Below are 21,938 nucleotides of genomic sequence, written 5' to 3'. Positions count from 1 at the left end.
CAGGCGAGATGGGGCCACGGACAGGGCCTGTAGATCCCCGATCCTCTTCAGGGAGGAAATCGCCAAGAGGAAGGTGATCTTAATAGACAGAAACCTAAGGGCCACTTTTCCACCTGACAGCAACGATATACAAAAATATCATAAATAGAGCAAGGATTTAAATAAATATAGCAGTAAATGTGTATTGTTACACAATGAGATATGTTGTTGCACAGAGGCGTATCCTTTCAGGACATCGTGGAGTGGGTGGAAGATGTTGTCTGAGATGGTCAGTAGCTAGGATTTAAATAAATATAGCAGTAAATGTGTATTAATACACAGTGAGATGTGTGGTTGCACGGAGGAGTTGTACAGTCCAATGGACACAGGTAGGAAGGATTTCCTGTGATGCTCTGCGGAGCACCTTGGTTGGATGAGTCTGCGGCTGAACATACTCCTGTATCTATCCAGGACATCATGGATCAATTGGAAGATGTTCTTTGAGATGGTCAGTAGCTAGGATTTAAATAAATATAGCAGTAAATGTGTATTAATACACAGTGAGATGTGTGGTTGCACGGAGGAGTTGTACAGTCCAATGGACACAGGTAGAAAGGATTTCCTGTGTTGCTCTGCAGAGCACCTTGGTTGGATGAGTCTGCGGCTGAACATACTCCTGTATCTATCCAGGACATCATGGATCAATTGGAAGATGTTCTTTGAGATGGTCAGTAGCTTAGATAACATCCTTCTTTCAGTCAGAGAGTTCAGCGCCATTCCCTGTTGGCATCAGCTACCTTCAGTCCTCAGCAAAAGAGATTGTACTGGCTCCCACAGACTCATAGAACATTTTCAGTATCGTCTAGCAGATATTGAAGGACCTCAGCCTCTTCAGAAAGTAGAGAAGGCTTTGGCCTTTCTTGTGTACGGCTAAATAGTTCTTAGGCCGTGAACTCTCTGGCCTGGCACTGACTTCCCAACACCTTGCTGAGAGAGGAAACCCTTAACAGCCATCTGCACCCCCAGGCTGTGGACCACCCAAGTCATGATGATGATGATGACTGATCTTTGCATCCTTTATGTGGGCTTGACAAGTTACTGTGAGACTCTTCAATTATTCCCATATTGTGCCTGGACTTTAGCTTATCCCAACAACCTAATTATTATGCTTGGGTAGATGGTAGGGGTGGATGTGGTTCTATGTCATTCTCTATAAAATTTAGGCGAAAAGGTGGAGGCGAGAACATGTTTGAGGGGGCAATTATTTAGGTGGAATTAGTCCATTTTCTTGGTGCAGGGAGAAGAGAGAGAGAGAGAGAGAGAGAGAGAGAGAGAGAGAGAGAGAGAGAGAGAGAGAGAGAGAGAGAGATGGAAGCACTCAAGTAGGGCCTGGTGTAAGAGAGTGGCAGAAACTCCATTGGAGAGTAACATCATCAATTCCCTGGGTTTGGCACCAGAGTGGGTTGGAAAGAAGAGATGGGAATCAAGCTTGGGACAACTCAAGAAAAGTTTATTTCACATGTATTAATTCTCCACTTACTACTGAACTTTACTGCAAAGAGATCCTCTACACCGAATAATAGTTTTAGGATCAAGTTATATGCTTTAAAGAAACATCTTATTAATCCCATGTGATAAATTCTAATGTTCTAACAGGGGACAAGAGTGACAATGAAAAGACAGCAATATCGCAGCGGTGAATTGATAATGATTTATTTTATTGATCAAAACATTTCATATACAGGAAATCTCACAAACAAATAGAATAAAAACAGCAGTACAAATGCAGCAGTGGTAGAACTAATACTGTGAAGACACAAAACACAATATTAGCACCATATTTCAGATAACATTTTTATATTGCATAAAAAAGCTGGCTGTAGGGCTTTTTGGACACTACTGTACACACACGGTAATTTACACCTCATCAGGAGGTTTGCAGACATTAACTAAACAAAGCCAGTCACAACAATGAGGGTGTTTATAATATGATGAGCAAATAACAGCAGGACATTTAAATGAGAAATCAGTATTGCTTTAAAATCCACACAAAACCATAAAGAAATAGAAATTCTGCAATAATATATATCATAGTAAATGTATCTTCTTTTTATAGATGAATTTTGCTCACGCCTCTATGACTGCATTCTCAATTCTGTCTTCATCAGTGTGATCTGTTAAAGAAATGAAAAAAAAAAAAGTAGTTCCTTTCATTTTATTTTTTGCAGATGTTTGAAAACCAAGATATTGAAAACCAAGATGTTTGGAAAACAAACTGCATTTGATTTCATCCTAAAAACTTTTAGAACAAGAAAATTTCTTTAAAAAATCTTATTTAATCTTTAAAATAAGAAGTGAGTCAAAAGATTATTCTTGCACTTAATAAAGTCATGATGCTCGTTATGTGAAATATAGAGATATACTGAAAAAGTTCTTACCTCGAGCTCTATAACATATGAGCAGCAGAATGATGGTCACCAGCAGATACGGAGAGGCCGTCACCACACTACAGATCAGCATGAGCACTGAGAATGGAGCTTCTACACCTGAAGGACATGAAGCAGAATAAAAGAATAATTATAATCATGTTTATTTCATTCTGAACTGTTTAGATGTTTTAGCTCAATCTGCAGTACAAATAAATTAATTTATACCGTGTGCACGTGTTTCATAGCATATTGTATTGTACATAGACACTATAGAGTTCACTGTGAAAAGCTACTGAATTTAACACATTAAGTGGTATATAAATGAATATTTTAATAATTTCTCACGTCTGACTGAGACCCAGCTTTTCAGTGACTCTCCTCTCTCTGGGTGTTTACAGTGGTAGAAACCTTCATCTGACTTTGAGACAGTTTGGATGATCATCTCTCCTGTAGTCTGGTTCTGGAGAACTGATCCATCTTTATAGAAATCAGCTCGGAGGTTTGAGGGATTTGGGTTGTGATATAAACAGCGTAGAGTCAGAGGATGTCCCTCAGTCACAGGATGGACAGGACTCTCCAGGATCACATCACCATCTAGAACACAGAAAATCACTAACAAGGAAATCCACACACTATGACGTGTCTGTAGATAATAAATAAAAGTTCTCTAATTTATCTCTATATAACTTCAAACCCTCTAAAACCATGGAGTCTGGAGGTGTTTTATTCAAGTCTGCACAAATCTTCCTGCACTAGCTCATGAGAAAACATGCAACTGAATTATAGATACTGTAGCATCTTGTACACACACACACACACACACACACACACACACACACACACACACACACACACACACATACACACACACACAACACAATGAGACATTCCTTTTACTAATAAAACCCAAGATAAGGTACTCTAAGGTTCTCATTCTTATAACCCTTTTTGTAATGTGTTTCTTCTTTTAAGGCTTGCCTGACTTAAAATTATTTGCTCCTTAATTTCCTGACAAGGGTGTATTTTATTCATGTGTCAGAAGACAACATTGTATTTTAAAATCTGTTATACTCTATCATCATATCTTACTGATCATGGAATGTTAATGTATACCCGTTCTAATGCCGTATGCCCCTTTAAGGTCTGATGTCAGAATGTATACGAAGCTATCATTTTCTTTTTACTTCCCTAATGAAAGTGCATCTTGTTTTATGTTTCATTTTTGTTTCTTTGCCTTTATAAGAACACAATATCGTATTAACCTCAGTTACCCTTTGATTAATGATCTATGTATGTAATGTACCGCTGCCTTCATACCGTCATTACCCTTCATGTTTAGTATCCAAATGACCACAAAATTATCGGTTACTCATTTTTCAAGCACTGGTGTATTTTATTTGAGCACGAAAGGCGCCATACCGTCTTAATACACCCTGGATCAAACTTTAAAGTCATCTAAAAGTTTGATAGCTAAAACACGCCCACAGACACCTGAAACAAAGGGAGTTTTTCCCTCCAAAATCCTGACCGAAGTATTGGTCATCTCCCCAAAGATGGGTGGAGTTCGCGACCTTTAAATTGTCACAAACACCACTAATCCGTGGTCAGACTTCCGGAACAGCTTCAAGACGACTCCATCTTCCTTCAAAGAAGTTCCAGCAAGCTTCACTTCCAAGAACGACAACTGCTCTGATCTTCAGGAGAACTTGGAAGAACGTCTGACCCCACCCTAACTGACTTTTCAGAGATTTCTCTGTTGCATCCGGACTCTTGTGCAGTAAGCCAATGCAAGTAACCGTAATGCAAGTAATCTTTCGTTGAATCTTAAGGTGAATTTAAGTTTCTGTGACGATTTCCCAGTTAGGGTGTGATTAATTTTTGAGTCTAAGCTTGCCATTCCTTTCCTTCCTTTCTCTAGTTTCTTCTTTCCAGTCTCTTCCTCCCTTTCCCCAATTTTAATTTCTTTTGTTTTATTTTATTTTCATTTTCGTTTTCCCTATTTCTTTTGTTTGTTTGTGTAGTTTTATGTTGTGTTTGTCTCATTCATTAAATGTCATAATTTTGAGCCACAGGTGATTTGTCTCTGAGTATCGCTCACAAATTAAGGTACCTGCAATATCTGGTCTGAACTACATGCTCTATTAAGTTAATTTAATTTAAATTACGGTATACAGTAAAAGGAGAGCGAATCTTTCTTGGCCGGGAAGATACCGCCTTCATAGAATTAATAAAGGTTACACGGACTGTTCGGCGGACGAACAGACCAAATAAGCGTAACGTTAATTCCAGTACCGTTAATTTCAACTTAGGTTAAAATATTTGGAAGTCACTATAACATGTTATAGTTGCTTATAAATATTTACCTTGCTTCGCGAGCCAAAATCGCTACAATACATTAGTACAGATATATATGAATATTGAATGCTGATTTGAATTTATACTCATTTAGTTGTACTAGTAAAACTGGTGTCTACAACTAACATACATGTTTTCATTTCCCTTTTCCTTTAACATTAAACACACTACATGAAGACTCACCATGCACTGTGATGTTGACAGGATTACTGTTTTCACCAGATTCAGACACACACCAGTAAACTCCAGTGTAGGATGTGGAGAGGAAGCTGATGTTACATGTAGATCCTGTAACTGATCCCCAGTGAGAACAATCTAACACTCTCTCACTGTGTGTGTATCGTCTCACTGTCCATTCAGTAGACTTACTCTGGTCCTCACAGCTCAGTGAGAGAGAGTCATTAGTAAAGTGTTGAGTTCTGCTGGGATTGATGATCAGAGAGACTGGAGTAGATTCAACTGAAACAGAAAACATTTAAAGTGCCAATAAACAAAATAATGAGGAAGAACACAAAGAAATGACTGAAATGTGATGTAAATTGCACCATTTATTTTCCAGCAAAAAGCTGTTTTATTCTTTTAAAGGATTCTACTGTAAATGATTAGACAATTAGAGCAGTCAAATGAGCCAATGTACAGGATTCTGATTTATTTTACACCATAAATATATTTACCTCCTATTTGTATCTGTATCTGATTAGAAGACATTTTCTGAAGACATTATATCTGAATAATTTATGTATACTTGGTCACATACAGAATGTTTACCTGCTCTGACTTTTAATAAAATACTCCTTCACAGAAATCCTCAAGCATTTAGCACACACTCTTATCCAGAGTGATTTAAATAAATACATTATATATATATAAGAATTTTTTATTTTTACTTCAGTTTATACATCTGAGCACTTGTGGGTTCCTTGAATCCTTACATGCACATTTTCACCTGACACACTCACCTGATACAGTCAGTGTAATAACATCACTGGAGTGTGAGGAGCGTGAGCCTCCTCTCTCTGTTCCTCTACAGGTGTATGTACCTGTGTGGGTCACTTCAACACCACTGGTACTGTACACCTGTTCACTACTGACAGGACTGTGTGAAGTATCTTTATACCAGCTGTACTGCCAGCTAGAGACACTTTCATCCTGTATGTCACATCTCAGAGTGACGGTGTCTCCAGTGTAGACGGAGCTCTGAGGATTCACTCTCACAGTCGGTTTGGGTTTTACTGTTGAAACCAAATGATAAATTATTTGTACTATCTACGATTACAGCATGGGGCAGGTTTTGTGTAGCATTTCATGTTTTTTTAATTACAGTAAGTTTGTTTTTAACCTGTAACAGTTTATAACAATTTGTGTAGATGAAGTTATTATTCTGTTTAATATATGTTGTGTTTAGACTGAAATGAGCAGAATATAATCTCTTACATTGTACTGTATATTGTGTATAATGTTTTTCTTCTTTTAAAAAAGTTTAAGTAATAAAACACAGTGTCTAACACTGTTATAGAGTTACTGTTTCCACCATGAAGTACAGATTATTTTAATCAGAATGTGACAATGATTATAATTTTATTAAATAATGAATGTCACACTGAACATTTAATCCATATATAGTTACATTTACTCTTGTGGAAAGTCTGATAAACTAGTTAGTTCCTGTTCTTGTCACATTAGACGTCTGGAGGCAGATACAAGAATTTATAAAATTGTGACAGACACTAGATCGGGACATCTGCAGACTAAACACACAGCGGTAACAACAGTTACAAGACAAATACATACATGGTGAAACAAAGGGGTTTAAATACACTGACAAATCAAGGGTTAAAGTGAAAACAGGTGAGAATAATCCAGATACATTAGAACAACAACCAATGACAGGACAGGGGCAGAGACAAGACATGAATCAGAACAAAAACCCAACAGAAACAGGTCAATATATATGTGCTGGGTTTCCCTCAGACATGTCCCAAATATCTTTAACGGTTCTCACTTACAGACGTTTTCTCAACAAGACTTAATTTAATCTATATTTTAATAAATAAATATAAAAAACACAGAACCACAAAATATAAACTTTTCTGTCCTGAAGACATTTACATGTCAGAAAACATAGTTATAGTGTGTGTGTGTGTGTGTGTGTGTGTGTGTGTGTGTGTGTGTGTGTGTGTGTGTGTGTGTGTGTGTTAAACAAAATGTTTTTGGATCTCATCTGTCAGAAATGACAAATACTTTTAACCCCTTTATGCGTCGGCCCCCTTTTGCAGGTTTTTCGCCTACATGACCTACCCAACAAAAAGTGGTACAGCTCCCACATACTTTGACACACAGGGGTGAGCCTGGTCTCATTGGAAAGAAGAGATTCTAGTTTCAGAAACTAGTTTCAGATTTCTAGGCCTTACTGGCACAAAGTTACAGGGGATAGAATGGAAGGTTTTCATTTCTGCCTGGTTGTTTACCTGATAAACTGATTAATCTTATTTTTTCTGGAACATGTTAGGGACCAAATAACAACTGAGGGTCATAGCCACATGTCTTGGCTTTCACCAAAAAAAAATTCAAGTCAAAAGACCCAAAAATGGATTTTATATGAATATTTTTCTACGGCCCTGGTCGTCTGGTGCAGCGTTTTTGTGTACTTGTTTACTGTATAACTTTGAAATAAAAGGCTGCAGGCTCAGTCTGAAAGGCCATAAACAAGCAGAGACTCTCTCTCTATCACTCTGGTGTGAAAAAAGGCCTGTAACTTGACACCCTGAGCTGTGAGAGGGACAAAAGGTCAGGGATTACGCAAGAATTCTTCTGCGCAGCTTTTTCACGCAGACACTGCCAGAGAACATACGGCATGTCGCATATCGTTGGAATCGTCTGCTTATTGGCTAAAGAGCTGTAGAGGTCCCGGTGCATTTCATTGCTATTGGAAGGAGTAATTGTCAGTCAAAGGCGGGTTCCCAAAAATGATGTCATGACATCATTGGCTTCCCAGCCGTCTATCTCTGCCATACAAGCACCGATTGGCTCAAATGAGGGCTTATTTGATTCGTTAGGACCTGGGCTATAAATATGACATAATTTTAGAATTTTTGAAACCACCAATGAGAAGTTAGAGCGGCAAAACGAGATGATGGCGCACTTCTGTTTCCAGTTTTCAGAACACTAACGGAATATTTGAGGCGCGACCAAAGCGTTTTGGATTAAAAGGCTTACAGATTTCAGTTCCTTGGACCTGTGTGGATTTTTGTGGAATATTTGTTTTGGAGTATATTACCCCAGTGAAGAAAGAGACGCGTCTAAAGGTAAGGGAAAAACCGGTCTAGCGCCACCTAGGTTGTACCATATGTATTTCGAGATTATTCTGAAAATTCTGGAATATCAAGAGGAACAAAATAATTAAGCAATAATGTTTATGCCTTCTAACAAACCTGTGATGAAAAGAGGAAAAAATCATGACATACCTCTCACTGTAATCTTGACAGGATCACTGAGCTCTGTGAAGTAGTAGTAGTTTCTCCTGCGTGCTTCACACATGTACTCTGTTTCTCCTGCATTATCGACTGTCACATTAAGTGTGTTCACTTGTTCACTGTTCAGATTCCATAACCACTGATTATTTTTGTACCATTGAAACTTCCATCCAGTCCCCTGCTGCAGGTCACAGCTCAGAGTGACGGTGTCTCCAGTGTAGACGGAGCTCTGAGGATTCACTCTCACAGTCGGTTTGGGTCTTACTGTTGGTGTGAAATGATGAAGGTGTCAGAGCTGCTTTACACTTTACAACATAAGCAGTAGATTCACTGTGTCTAACAGATGCTTTGTGTCTAAAACTAACATTTATATTTAACATTTAATACAAGATGTTACAGTTGTATGTTTTCTTACACGGCTGATATTCAGTATATTTTAGATATAATTATAATTAATTTAGTTTGTAATCAGATAGCAGTGGTCAAAATGTCTGGGATGTTCCTGTGTATCACATCATCATTAAATCAGAGTGTTCACACATTTTATAGAGTCGACAGCAGACAAAGTTATTACATATTTAAATGTCTTAAAATACATTAATGACATGAAATACATCCAACAGAACAAAAGTAAATCATGGGTTATTACCCCAGAGGTGTTAATGTGAACAGTAAAGTGAAGAGAAGATAATGAGGCTTGTGTTTAAATATTGTGAGGGATTTCTGTGATGAGACAGAGACTGATGTGGATGATGATGATAAAAATCTCTCAATTACAGAATTCACAGATAAAACCTTCTAATTCTAATTACTTATAAATTGGTGTTTACTAGACAAGGAAGTAAAAGTCAATATTAAATAAACAGGGACTCAGTTTCTGACAACTCAAAATCTGAACCCTAAAAATAATGTGAAGATATTAAATAAGAAATAAAAACACACAGACTCACCTGATACAGTCAGTGTAACATCATCACTGATCTCTGAGCTCTGATTGTATCCCCCATGTCCTCTGCAGCTGTAGGTTCCACTGTCAGAGTCTTCAACAGACCAGATTTCTAACACCTGCATTGTGCTGTATCTGAAATATCTCTTATTTCCATTTGAATAGAGTTTGTTATTATCTTTATTCCAGCTGTAAGTCCACTGAGTGTTTCCTCCTCCCTGTATGTCACATCTGAGAGTAACAGTCTCTCCAGTGAACACATGTGTATCAGGCTTTATGGACACCACAGCTTTAGGACTCCCTATAAAACATTCTGTTGTTAATAAACCTTACATAAAGTCATTCCCAAGTCTACACTACTAATATCATTTTTAGAGTGAGTATGAGTTCATGTTTTTGTTACTTGTTGATACTGATATGTGTAACCTGCTTAATATTAAGTAATCAGGGGCATCATGGAGCATTTTATTTAGCACTAGTTATATCTGTTGTTCTCTTTTGTTTTCTTCCATATACTTGCCTGAAAATGACATGGATTGTTCCAAATGATGCACTTTGAAAGTAAAATTAATTATATCTATTTTTATTGAATTATGTGTTCATAAAAATATTTTAATACACCTGTGTCCACAAACACACGCACCCAAACACACACTTACATACCACACAAACACACAGACAAACATTGGACATTGCATTTCATTGGGCCTCCATAAAAGAAAGCTACACATTAGTAAATATTTCACACTTGTGATTTTCCTTTGTCCAGCAGAGGGCAACACCAGATCTACCAATAAGCCACACACACACACACACACACACACACACACACACACACACACACACACACACACACACACACACACACACACACACACACACAGTGTTTAGTCTGTAATTTTTCATCAAATTATGTGCCTCGGATCATAAATATAATGAAAATAATTCATAATTTCTGCTTTATTATTTTACTTTATTTATTGTATATAAATTATATTATATATAAAAATGTATGAAAAATATATGTTAATATTTTGGAAACATTTTACGGCTCATTATTTATAAGCAGTGAAATCAGACCAGGTCAGTTTGACTCGGTGCTCCTAAATTGCACAGAAAAGCAGGGAAGATTACAGGAGGGTTAAACTTGTGCTGTTTTATATTTAATATGTTAAGAAATTTAAGCAGCATAAAACTATTTGAGTGTAAAATTATTTATTCAAATCTGATGTTACCTCCTTTGGTTAGATCTAAAAAACTACATTAATAAACAGGGAACAAATTATACACAACCTTCTTAGCACTAAAACAATTTAAATAAAGAGACAATATAAAGATAAACTATATATAACTCACTTTGAGCCTGGACCACTGGTATGAGTGAAATCAGCACTAAAAAGGGAACAGAAACAGAACATGACATAAATATGGAGAATTTTCAGTCTATTAATGACCACAGCACATTTTAGACACACAGAACACACAAGTTTAAATCTTACTCAGGAAACTTAACTTGTTGAGGTGATAATTCAAAGGTGTACATCTTCAGTAACCAGGGAAGGTGCATGAAAACACATACACACACACACACACACACACACACACACACACAATCAACAACACACACGCACACATAGCCTACTGTACACACAGATACACACACACACAGGGTACAAAAGGGAGAGCTGAAACACTAGAATTTGCCTCTTCACTGTAGACGTTGCACTGTAAGGACGATGCCTTTTGCTGCAGTAAAATAATATTCTGTCTTTACTTCTTTGGTTTTACCACCACCTCTGAGTCTGAGTGTGTTTCATGCATCTAGATCAAAACTACGATCACACTAGCCACAATGTAATTTATCCTATGTAATTTAGCTAAGCATTTTGGAAGGGATTTGTACACAGAACAAAAGTCTAGAGTGCTCCAAATTTGGTGCTTAGTCTCCAGGGGTCTCATTTATAAAACTGTGCATAGGATCCCTACTAAAAGTTTACGTACGCCCAAAAGCCAAAAATGGCGTACGCCAAAAAAACATTCCGATTTATAAAACCGTGCGTACGCACACCTCTAAGCAATGTTCCCTTTATAAATCACAGATCACCCGCAGATGTGCGTACGTGAACCAGCCTCAAATCCCGCCCTGTACACGCCCATTTTTTATTATTTTTTTTTTTTTATTGATCGGTTAATCAGATGTACATAAACATAGCGATACAGTCTCAAGTACACAATAAAAAACAATTAAAAGTGGACAATCAGGTGAAAAAGATAGCACATTCTGGTAAATAACAAAATGTACACAGGATCAAGAGAGGTTGTTAATGTGGCACCAGAGAGGTGTCCATATCTGCCAAAAGGCATTAGACCTTTGGTGTATGTCATAAGTGAGCTTCTCAAGTGGAAGTAATATGGACATTTGAGACAACCACATTTTAACAGAAGGTGCCTGAGGAGAAGACCACAATAACAATATACATTTCTTTGCCAGGTACACCAAATTTAAAAACAGTTGCCTTGTGTGGAAGTCAAACACAGTCTCAATTCCACTATACAGCAGATACAATTCCAAAGAGAAACAAAATTTCAACTTAAGGAGCCTTTGTAAAAAATGATGTACTTTAATCCAAAAAGAAAAGATTTTGTCACAATACCAGAAGCAGTGAAGGAATGTTCCTTTGTGTTTCTTGCAATTAAAACAGAGATCGGAGGAGTATTTGCAAATCTTTCTTACACGTGAAGGTGTAAGGTAAACTCTGTTAAAAAATCTGTAGTTGAGTTCGTGAATTCCCAAAGAAGTACATTTAGGGAACACATTGTTACATACGGTGGACCAGTCCATATCGGTAATTCTGTGGCCCAGGTCTTTTTCCCACACTCTTTTCAAGCTCTCTAAGGAGGAAGTACACGAATCAACCAAGGCATTATATATTTTAGATATTAACCCCTTAGAGAGATTGTTTTTTATTATAACTTGTTCTATGTCAGTAAGATCACGTCTCAGCTTACCATTATCAGACAGAGGTTTTATGAAATGACGCAGCTGAAGGTATTTGAAGAAATGGGACTGTGGTATACGATATTGGTGCAATATTTCTTGAAAGGATTTTAAAGCCTCGCCTGAAAAGAGACAAGATAATTGCGAGATCCCTAACTTAGACCAGACTGAAAGGCCGATATTTTGCAGAGATATAGGGAAGTCAGGATTAGAAGCAATAGGTGAGAAAAGTGTGAGTTCAGCTGGAATCTTAAGATACAGTTTAACGTCTCTCCATGTCCGAAGGGTGTTTGAAATGGTGAAACTTGTCGAGGAACATTTAAGCTTTTTGGTATTTGCAATAAAAGGCAGAAATTTTATTGGGAGAGGAGCGCAAGCCCTTGCTTCCAGATTAAGCCATCTAGAGTCGGTCCTTTCATTGTACCAACTAACCATATGCTTCACCTGTGCTGACCAATAGTACAGACGAAAGTTCGGTAAGGCGACTCCTCCCTTATCCTTTGGTTTCATTAATTTGTTAAAACTAATTCGAGGCATTTTGTGGTTCCAGATGAATTTAGAAAAGTGCTTATTGATGTCTTTAAAGAAAACATTTGGTAAATGACAAGGTAGGGATTGAAATAAATACAGAAACTTAGGTAGAATATTCATTCTGATCACGTTAATCCTGCCCAGAAAAGAAATAGGGAGTGTCCGCCAGGTGTTAAGGTCTTTTTTAATGGAATCCAGAAGAGGGGCATAATTTGTTCTAAATAAATCTGTAAATAGTGGTGTGACAAATATGCCGAGATATTTAAAACCAACAGTAGTTATTTTGAAGGGTGAGAGAGATGCAAGATCATTTGGAGCAGAAATTTTAAGAGAAAGCGCCATGGATTTTGACAGATTAATTTTATATCCAGATAAGGCACTGTATTCTGAAATACACTTTAATATTACTGGAACAGACTTCTCTGGCTCAGAAATATACAGCAGTACATCATCTGCATACAAAGAAATCCGATGTTCCTCATCTCCCACCGTTATACCAGAAAGGTATTGGCACTGCCTTATAGATTCAGCCAGTGGTTCGATTACGAGAGCAAAAAGCAGGGGTGAAAGAGGACACCCCTGCCTCGTACCTCTTTCTATGACAAAGGGTTTTGAGATCAGACCATTCGTAGTGACTGTAGCTCGTGGATTAGTATAAAGCAATTTTATCAAATCGATGAATTTAGGACCTAAATTAAATTTCTTTAGGGTGGCAAAAAGAAATTCCCATTCGACTCTATCGAAGGCTTTTTCTGCATCCAGGGAGATAATAAGGGCTGGGAGTTTACGTGCTTGAATCTATGATGTTCAAGAGTCGGCGAATATTATCTGTGCCAAAACGTGATTTTATGAATCCCGTCTGGTCCGGCTCTCTGCGAGTCTGCGAGCAAGGACCTTAGCAAGTATTTTATAATCGGTATTCAATAGACTTATTGGCCAGTAAGAGGCACATTCTTGAAGGTCTTTTCCTTTTTTTGGAATTAAACAAATTGATGCCATTTTCCACGACTCGGGGGCCACTCCATTGTCTAGTAAATCTTGGAGAGCGGGCATTAGGATAGGTGAGAGTTCTGGCCAAAACTTTTTGTAAAACTCACAGGGGAATCCGTCAGGGCCTGGAGATTTGTTGGCAGGCATAGATTGGATTGCACTGAAGATTTCTTCCGGTGACAGGGGAGAGAGATTTAATGGTCATATTCCATCAAGGTGACAGTTTTATTACCCCTGGCAGCTGCAATGTCAGCTGGTATGACAGCTGTTATGACAGCTGTTATTAGTGATATGAAATTATTAAAGGTTAAAGGTTATACCTTTTGGTGTGGTAGACATGTCTTAACTCCAAGTCAAGTCAAGACCTCCCACCACCCCCTCTCATTTCAGTGCTTGGTTCCCATAGACAGGTGACAAGTAATTAAAACAAGGAGCTATGTTCTTTTTTTTTTTTTTTTTAAAAAGGGGTTTTATGACCCCTCAGAGGAAGCAGTGTTGTAAAACAAGGACCTATGTTTTTGGCTTGTTCCCGTAGACAGGTGACAAGGAGCTATGTTCTTTTTTTTTTAAAAAAAATGGGGTTTTATGACCCCTCAGAGGAAGCAGTGTTGTAAAACAAGGACTTATTTTTTTTTAAAAATGGGTTTGTTTTAACCCCATCAGAGGAAGCAGTATTGTAAACAAGTAAATATGTTTGATTGAATAGATAGAGATAGGTACTTAAAACTCGTGTTTGATCCGGGGGTGTTTTGCGATAGGTTACCCCTCCCCTCAGACCGGATGGTTTTCAAATCAAGATTATGACCCCCTCCTTTGTGTTAGGAGCATCTCTCAGTCTGATCGTTAGTCAATGGGGGGTGCTATCTATAACGTCACACACGCGCATCCTGACCAAACGCGCGTGAGAAGAAAGTTGATCCGGGGGGTGTTTTGCGATAGGTTACCCCTCCCCTCAGACCGGATGGTTTTCAAATCAAGATTATGACCCCCTCCTTTGTGTTAGGAGCATCTCTCAGTCTGATCGTTAGTCAATGGGGGGTGCTATCTATAACGTCTCACACACGCGCATCCTGACCAAACGCGCGTGAGAAGAAAGTTGATCCGGGGGGTGTTTTGCGATAGGTTACCCCTCCCCTCAGACCGGATGGTTTTCAAATCAAGATTATGACCCCCTCCTTTGTGTTAGGAGCATCTCTCAGTCTGATCGATAGTCAATGGGGGGTGCTATCTATAACGTCTCACACACGCGCATCCTGACCAAACGCGCGTGAGAAGAAAGTTGATCCGGGGGGTGTTTTGCGATAGGTTACCCCTCCCCTCAGACCGGATGGTTTTCAAATCAAGATTATGACCCCCTCCTTTGTGTTAGGAGCATCTCTCAGTCTGATCGATAGTCAATGGGGGGTGCTATCTATAACGTCACACACGCGCATCCTGACCAAACGCTCGTGAGAAGAAAGACGCGCACACGCGCACCCTGAGCGGAAACATGCACCTGAGCGGAAACGCGCGTGAGACAAAAAGAAAAAAGGAGCAAACGCCTGAGCGGACACGCCCACACGTGTAGGTAAAAAGTGAGAATTTTCCGAAAATTTGGCTATGACTTCGCGTCTTTGGATTTTTCACAACGGAACAGAACATCTACGATCTTCTAAGCATTGAGAGCACGGCCTTTTCAATAGGTAAGAGTTTATTATTAACTTTATTGTAAATTTATAAGTATTAGAATGGTTATCGTTTGATATTACCATATATGAGATTTTCAATATTTAGAAGAGTGACTTGTTATAACTAGTTTTAGTTGGGTTTATACGTAAAGTCTGTTTTAATTACAGAACAAGGCCAGCCTATCTGACGCAATTGTCTGTGAAAACGTATCAAACAAACGCGACCCTTCCAGGGTAATTTCATTCTGACTCTTAGATCTGTGTTTTTTTTCTTCAGTCGATTGTTTTATCATATATTACATTATAATCTAAATGTTATATTTATTTATTTAATTCATTGTTTATTCATTTTTAGACAGTTGTATTGAGATTATTTCCGGCGACGAGTCTTCTACAACGCACGTGCTAGGCCTAAGAACGGGGGAACATCCGGGGTCTATCCAAAAGTCGATAGCTATTTCCGGCGACGAGCCTTCTACAACGCACGTGCTAGGCCTAAGAACGGGGGAACATCCGGGGTCTATCCAAAAGTCGATAGCTGTAGTAACCCCCACAGCTCAGACCAGTTTTACAAACTACGGGTAAGTTACACCATGAAAATATGTATGTTGTAAATCTTTCATGCTGATATTCAGTATATTTTAGATATAATTATAATTAATTCAGTTTGTAAACAGATAACAGTGGTCAAAATGTCTGGGATGTTCCTGTGTATCACATCATCATTAAATCAGTGTTCACACATTTTATAGAGTCGACAGCAGACAAAGTTATTACATATTTAAATGTCTTAAAATACATTAATGACATGAAATACATCCAACAGAACAAAAGTAAATCATGGATTATTACCCCGGAGGTGTTAATGTGAACAGTAAAGTGAAGAGAAGATAATGAGGCTTGTGTTTAAATATTGTGAGGGATTTCTGTGATGAGACAGAGACTGATGTGGATGATGATAATAAAAATCTCTCAATTACAGAATTCACAGATAAAACCTTCTAATTCTAATTACTTATAAATTGGTGTTTACTAGACAAGGAAGTAAAAGTCAATATTAAATAAACAGGGACTCAGTTTCTGACAACTCAAAATCTGAACCCTAAAAATAATGTGAAGATATTAAATAAGAAATAAACACACACAGACTCACCTGATACAGTCAGTGTAACATCATCACTTATCTCTGAGCTCTGATTGTATCCCCCATGTCCTCTGCAGGTGTAGGTTCCACTGTCAGAGTCTTCAACAGAACAGATATCTAACACCTGCATTGTTTTGTCTATGAAATATCTCTTAGTTCCATTTGAATAGAGTTTGTTATTATCTTTATTCCAGCTGTAAGTCCACTGAGTGTTTCCTCCTCCCTGTATGTCACATCTGAGAGTAACAGTCTCTCCAGTGAACACATGTGTATCAGGCTTTATGGACACCACAGCTTTAGGACTCCCTATAAAACATTCTGTTGTTAATAAACCTTACATAAAGTCATTCCAAGTCTATACTACTAATATCATTTTTAGAGTGAGTATGAGTTCATGTTTTTGTTACTTGATACTGATATGTGTAACCTGCTTAATATTAAGTAATCAGGGGCATCATGGAGCATTTTATTTAGCACTAGTTATATCTGTTGTTCTCTTTTGTTTTCTTCCATATACTTGCCTGAAAATGACATGGATTGTTCCAAATGATGCACTTTGATAGTAAAATTAATTATATCTATTTTTACTGAATTATGTGTTTATAAAAATATTTTATTACACCTGTGTCCACAAACAAATGCACCCAAACACACACTTACACACCACACAAACACAGACAAACATTGGACATTGCATTTCATTGGGCCTCCATTAAAAAAAAGCTACACATTAGTAAATATTTCACACTTGTGATATGCCTTTGTCCAGCAGAGGGCAACACCTGATCTACCAATAAGCTACACACACGCACACGCACACGCACACGCACACACACACACACACACACACACACACACACACACACACACACACAGTGTTTAGTCTGTAATATTTCATCAAATTATGTGCCTCTGATCATAAATATAGTGAAAATAGTTCATAATTTCTGCTTTATTACTTTACTTTATTTTTTGTATATAAATGAGGTTTATTATACCAAATATTACAAAAATGTGTGCAAAATATATGTTAATATGTTGGAAACATTTTACGGCTCATTTGTTATAAGCAGTGAAATCAGACCAGGTCAGTTTGACTCGGTGCTCCTAAATTGCACAGAAAAGCAGGGAAGATTACAGGAGAGTTAAACTTGTGCTGTTTTATATATCGGGCCTGCCCGAGACTCGAACCCACAACCTTTGGGTTACGAGTCAGACTCTCTAACCATTAGGCCACGACTTCCTAAGGCCACGACTTCCCAAAATGATTAGTAAATAAACACGGAACAAATTAACTAATTATACACAACCTTCTTAGCACTAAAACAAATTAAATAAGGAGACAATATAAAGATAAACTATATATAACTCACCTTGAGCCTGTACCACTGGTATGAGTGAAATCAGCACTAAAAAGGGAACAGAAACAGAACATGACATAAATATGGAAAATGTCCAATCTATTAATGAACACAGCACATATTAGACACACAGAACACACAAGATTAAATCTCACTCAGGAAACTTAATTCTTACCATCCTGTAAGAAATACATTTTAACCTCTTAAATAATAAATAGACATGATCCAGGTAAATGTCACTATTCTGCTCATGAAGTAATGTTCTTGAAAAGAAAGCGAGAGAGAGAGAGAGAGAGAGAGAGAGAGAGAGAGAGAGAGAGAGAGATCATCATACTGTAGCAATTCAGAAGATCCATACAAAAAACTAACTGTTTACATTTCCAGCATTTAGCAGATGCACTTATATCCAGAGCGACTTACATTTTATCTCATTTTAAACTACTGAGCAATTGAGGGTTAAGGGCCTTGCTCAGGGGCCCAGAAGTGGCAGCCTGCAGGACGTGGAAATCAAACACTACTGCTTGGTAGTGTAGCCCCAGTGTCATAACTAGTGTAGCGAAAATATTAAATATCATGAGTGTTTTTATACAACAGTTATGTGTTTGTATATAATGTTATGTGATTTTACTGTATTCTGTGTGTCAGACTAGGGAGAAAGGACAAGAAGCCCTTGTTCCAAATGTTAACATTGTATGTGCTAGAAGGATGGGAACTTTAGGGGAGTTTGTGTGCATGTGATAGATAAGTACTGATACTGGAATGCGGCCTTGTTGAGGTGATAATTCAAAGGCATACAACTTCAGTAACCACGGAGGATGCATGAAAACACACACACACACACACAACACACACACACACACAGGGTACAAAATGGAGAGCTGAAACACTAGAATTTGTATCTTCACTGTTTAAACGTTGCACTGTAAGGACGATGCCTTTTGCTGCAGCAAAATAATATTCTGTCTTTACTTCTTTGCTTTTACCACCACCTCTGAGTCTGAGTGTGTTTCATACATCTAGATCAAAACTGCGATCACACTAGCCACAATGTAATTTATCCTTTAGCTAAGCATTTTGGAAGGCATTTGTATACAGAACAAAAGTCTAGAGTGCTGAGTAGCCAAATTTGGTGCTTAGTCTCCAGATCTTTAAGGGTGTTGAACCATCCTTCTCTGGATAAATGAGTTAAAACTGTATGCTGGCCACTTCTAGGATGTTCTTAACTGATGCATTCATGAAGGATTACAGAAGTAATCACCTCCAGTGTCAGTCCAGGAGTTCTTGTAGAGTCCAGTGGGAAGACGAATGTTCAACCTTTTTCATATGGAAACAAACTTTAGTTCTGCTTGAACACAGGATTTGGAACAACCAGAGCTTGATATTACAAACACATAAGAAATTAAATTTGAAATAAAATACACATCAGTGGTGTTAATTTCTTATTTAAATAAATAAAATAAATTATGTCTCTCACTATCACTTAAAGTTCCTTTTTGAAGTGGATCTTTTTCAAAACCAACAACAAAACAACCAAAAATAATCATTTCATTCAATGAAAATCCGACCTTTCGACTATCAACAGTTCATGCCTTGGAGTAGAAAAAGTGCATAAAGAAAACATATATTCTAACTCAGTTTGCTACACTCTGATTTACTCTGCACATTGATCTAAGCCAGATACTTGGCATCTTTTCTTAGATGCAAGTTCATCAATGTCTGGGGTCGGGCTCTGAGCTGAGGAAATTCTCAGGATCCTTTTATCTGGGCACAGGATGTCACAAACTTTGACCATACACTTTTTGACAAACTCTCCCTCCGGGCAGATTTTGCAATCTCTGCAGTAACGTTTTACAGCCTTTACAGCAGCTTCACTTTTTGATTTGCTTTCATGAACATACTGTAATCTGTCAGGAAACCAGACTTTTTTTTTCAACTCCTCCGCCTTCTGGAGCTTCTGCTTTACGTCCAGGTCCTTATACTTCTCATAATGTTTCGTGTCATAGTGTCTTCTTATGTTATATTCCTTTGTTACAGACAAGTTAGCTCTGTTAGCACACAAGACAAACATGTCTGTCCTTTACAGTATATTCGTGAACAGATAATCTGCCTCCCTCCTATCTTGAAAGCTCCTATTGTCCATCTTTCATTTGGCCATTTTTGTGGAGGGTGAATTAACTTGCCCGATGTGACTGTAGCATGGTTGTTAACGACTGTCAACAGACAATGAGGGGCACTTGCTGTACATGACTATGGGGTATATACTATTTACTGTATGATGCAGGGGGAAGGCTCAGAATTTAACACCAACATCTTGAAAACATGCAACATGCAAGTATTTTCAGCCTCACACCTCCTCCCCTTCTTCACTGCTGAACTCACAACACTGAATTTAAAAAAGAAAGAAGCTAAACCACAACTGTGCACTTGTGTGTTCTCAGTTCTCTAAAAAACTGTCTTTACCCCGTGTGTGTCAGTGTACACGGCTAATGAGAAGTGTTTATTTCTGTAGAATTCTGTGATAGATTTGACTCAAATAAGTAAATGATACTAGACAATCGTTTGGTGACAGTGTGTATTAGAATAAACTTATTGCACTGAGATGCTTCACAGTACAGACAATAATAATAACAGAAATGTTACTGTATTAAAAGATATTATAAGATATTCTCTGTTTATCAGTTTGGACACCTTTTAGTTTAAAAGAGTTCAGTGATGTTAGTTAAATTTACCCACATTATTAGTTATTGCTTTTACACGTCCATCTTCACCCCTCAACACCTTTTTTTCACACATCCGCTTCTTCACACCTAAATTTGCACCAACAAACTGTGACCTGCTACCAGGCCTCTAACAGTGTCACTGCTCTGTATGTACAGGACTAATTTTTACTACTACTACTACTACTACTACTAATAATAATAATAATAATAATAATAATAATAATAAAGTTATAATTATAAAATAATGATTTTTATTTATTTTTATTAAATGTGCTGTGCATTACTTTGGTACTAAAGTGCATTAGAATGAACATGTTCTTCTGCACAGACCATAATAGTAACAAAAAAGGAAATGTAGGTTATAAGGAATTTACATAAAATTGCTAGTTAATGCTAAGATGTTTTTTTTAACATTTTTGTATACAGGAAACACCACCACAAGAGAACCATCAACTACAGATTCAGACAATACGGACTAACTACCATTAGAGGATTTAAACCCTGTGTATTAAACTTGCCCTACTTGTACTCTTACCTGTTGTACTATCATAGTTACTGAGAGTATTTACACATCAAACTAAACCCTTCTCATAAAGATATGGACACTGATCCACCTGAACAGTCATGATGAAGTACACACAATGTCCTAATCACACAATAAGCTCATCTCTCAGGACATTCAGACTGCCCCACTTTATACCCCACCACTCACTCTAATGAAGACACAAAGAGAACATTTACTCACAGAGCATCACAGGGAGTGGACTGAGCTCCATCTTGTCCGTCTAATGACTGACTGACTGACAGAGCAGTGGTGTGTGTTAAAGATTTACCACTTCCTGATTGCTTATAGAGAGAGGGAACAAAAATAGAGAGAGAGAGAGAGAGAGAGAGAGAGAGAGAGAGAGAGAGAGAGAGAGAGAGAGAGAGAGAGCACAACTGATTATAACCTTTCTTTTATGTCTGGATAGGAGTTTGTTTGGATGTCTGGTGTATATGACAGGTGCAGGACTTATACATATGAACCATCAGTTCTGTTAAAAACTTGCAGTGTTGGTTGTGCTGTGTGGTTGTCTGTCATAACATAATGTTTACATTGCTGTTATTGTTCACTGTGCAATTTTTTAAACAAATTGATTGCTGCTTTGGCAAATCTTAAAACTATTATAAGCTGAATTGAAAAACAAACAAACAATTAAAAACAACAGTTACCCAAATAATAATTTCCTCCTATGCAAATCTAATTATAACCATCAGGTTTTTCTAAATGGATCTGCTGTATCTAGCTGACAAAAAATTGTGTTCGCAAATGCGCAACTCGGATCAGGCAGCAGGTCTGTTGTAA

The 21,938-nt window shown here is 37.7% G+C and overlaps 2 protein-coding genes and 1 long non-coding RNA gene across 10 annotated transcripts in view; 2 read left to right on the top strand and 1 right to left on the bottom strand.

Annotated features, from left to right (window-relative positions):
• Nucleotides 1-2,637, top strand: part of LOC113642183 (neurofilament medium polypeptide-like) — a 69,372-nt gene extending 66,735 nt beyond the window's left edge. For 4 of the 6 annotated variants that reach the window (XM_047823119.1, XM_047823110.1, XM_047823095.1 and 1 more), the window contains one exon: nt 2,208-2,637. The gene's annotated coding sequence lies outside the window, so the exon portion shown is untranslated. The remainder of the gene's footprint in view (nt 1-2,207) is intronic. The other 2 variants (XM_047823103.1, XM_047823104.1) reach the window with 2 other exon arrangements.
• LOC113643306 (B-cell receptor CD22-like) lies at nt 1,679-21,459 on the bottom strand. 3 transcript variants are annotated; one of them, XM_047799803.1, is made up of 10 exons: nt 21,339-21,459; nt 17,886-17,921; nt 16,522-16,818; nt 9,187-9,483; nt 8,228-8,500; nt 5,723-5,995; nt 4,947-5,222; nt 2,754-3,002; nt 2,418-2,525; nt 1,679-2,153 (listed from the first exon to the last, which is right to left on the bottom strand). In XM_047799803.1, the coding sequence occupies exons 1-10, from the start codon at nt 21,367-21,369 to the stop codon at nt 2,107-2,109; spliced, it is 1,887 nt and encodes a 628-aa protein (XP_047655759.1). In that variant the 5' UTR covers nt 21,370-21,459; the 3' UTR covers nt 1,679-2,106. The 3 variants fall into 3 exon arrangements, with proteins under 3 accessions (XP_047655759.1, XP_047655748.1, XP_047655753.1); XM_047799792.1 differs by lacking the exons at nt 16,522-16,818; nt 17,886-17,921 and adding an exon at nt 10,539-10,574 and having other exon boundaries at nt 21,339-21,399; XM_047799797.1 differs by lacking the exons at nt 16,522-16,818; nt 17,886-17,921 and adding an exon at nt 10,539-10,574 and having other exon boundaries at nt 2,418-2,519; nt 21,339-21,399.
• LOC125138532 lies at nt 15,169-15,828 on the top strand. The gene is made up of 3 exons (XR_007137735.1): nt 15,169-15,383; nt 15,537-15,602; nt 15,724-15,828. It is a non-coding gene; the product is annotated as an uncharacterized LOC125138532 (long non-coding RNA).
• Nucleotides 21,460-21,938: the final 479 nt, after the last annotated feature.

This window comes from Tachysurus fulvidraco, chromosome 1, assembly GCF_022655615.1.
Source record: "Tachysurus fulvidraco isolate hzauxx_2018 chromosome 1, HZAU_PFXX_2.0, whole genome shotgun sequence".
NCBI lineage: Eukaryota > Metazoa > Chordata > Actinopteri > Siluriformes > Bagridae > Tachysurus > Tachysurus fulvidraco.
This window is presented reverse-complemented; position numbering and strand designations above follow the sequence as displayed.

What these genes read in the sequence shown, in the direction of transcription:
- LOC113643306 (XM_047799803.1), bottom strand. Translation starts at nt 21,369, where the DNA reads ATGGAGCTCAGTCCACTCCCTGTGATGCTCT. An exon ending in TATTACACTGACTGTATCAG is followed by an intron (nt 5,223 to 5,722) that starts GTGAGTGTGTCA and finishes TTTCTGTTTCAG; the next exon opens with TTGAATCTACTCCAGTCTCT. An exon ending in CATATGTTATAGAGCTCGAG is followed by an intron (nt 2,154 to 2,417) that starts GTAAGAACTTTT and finishes TTTCTTTAACAG; the next exon opens with ATCACACTGATGAAGACAGA.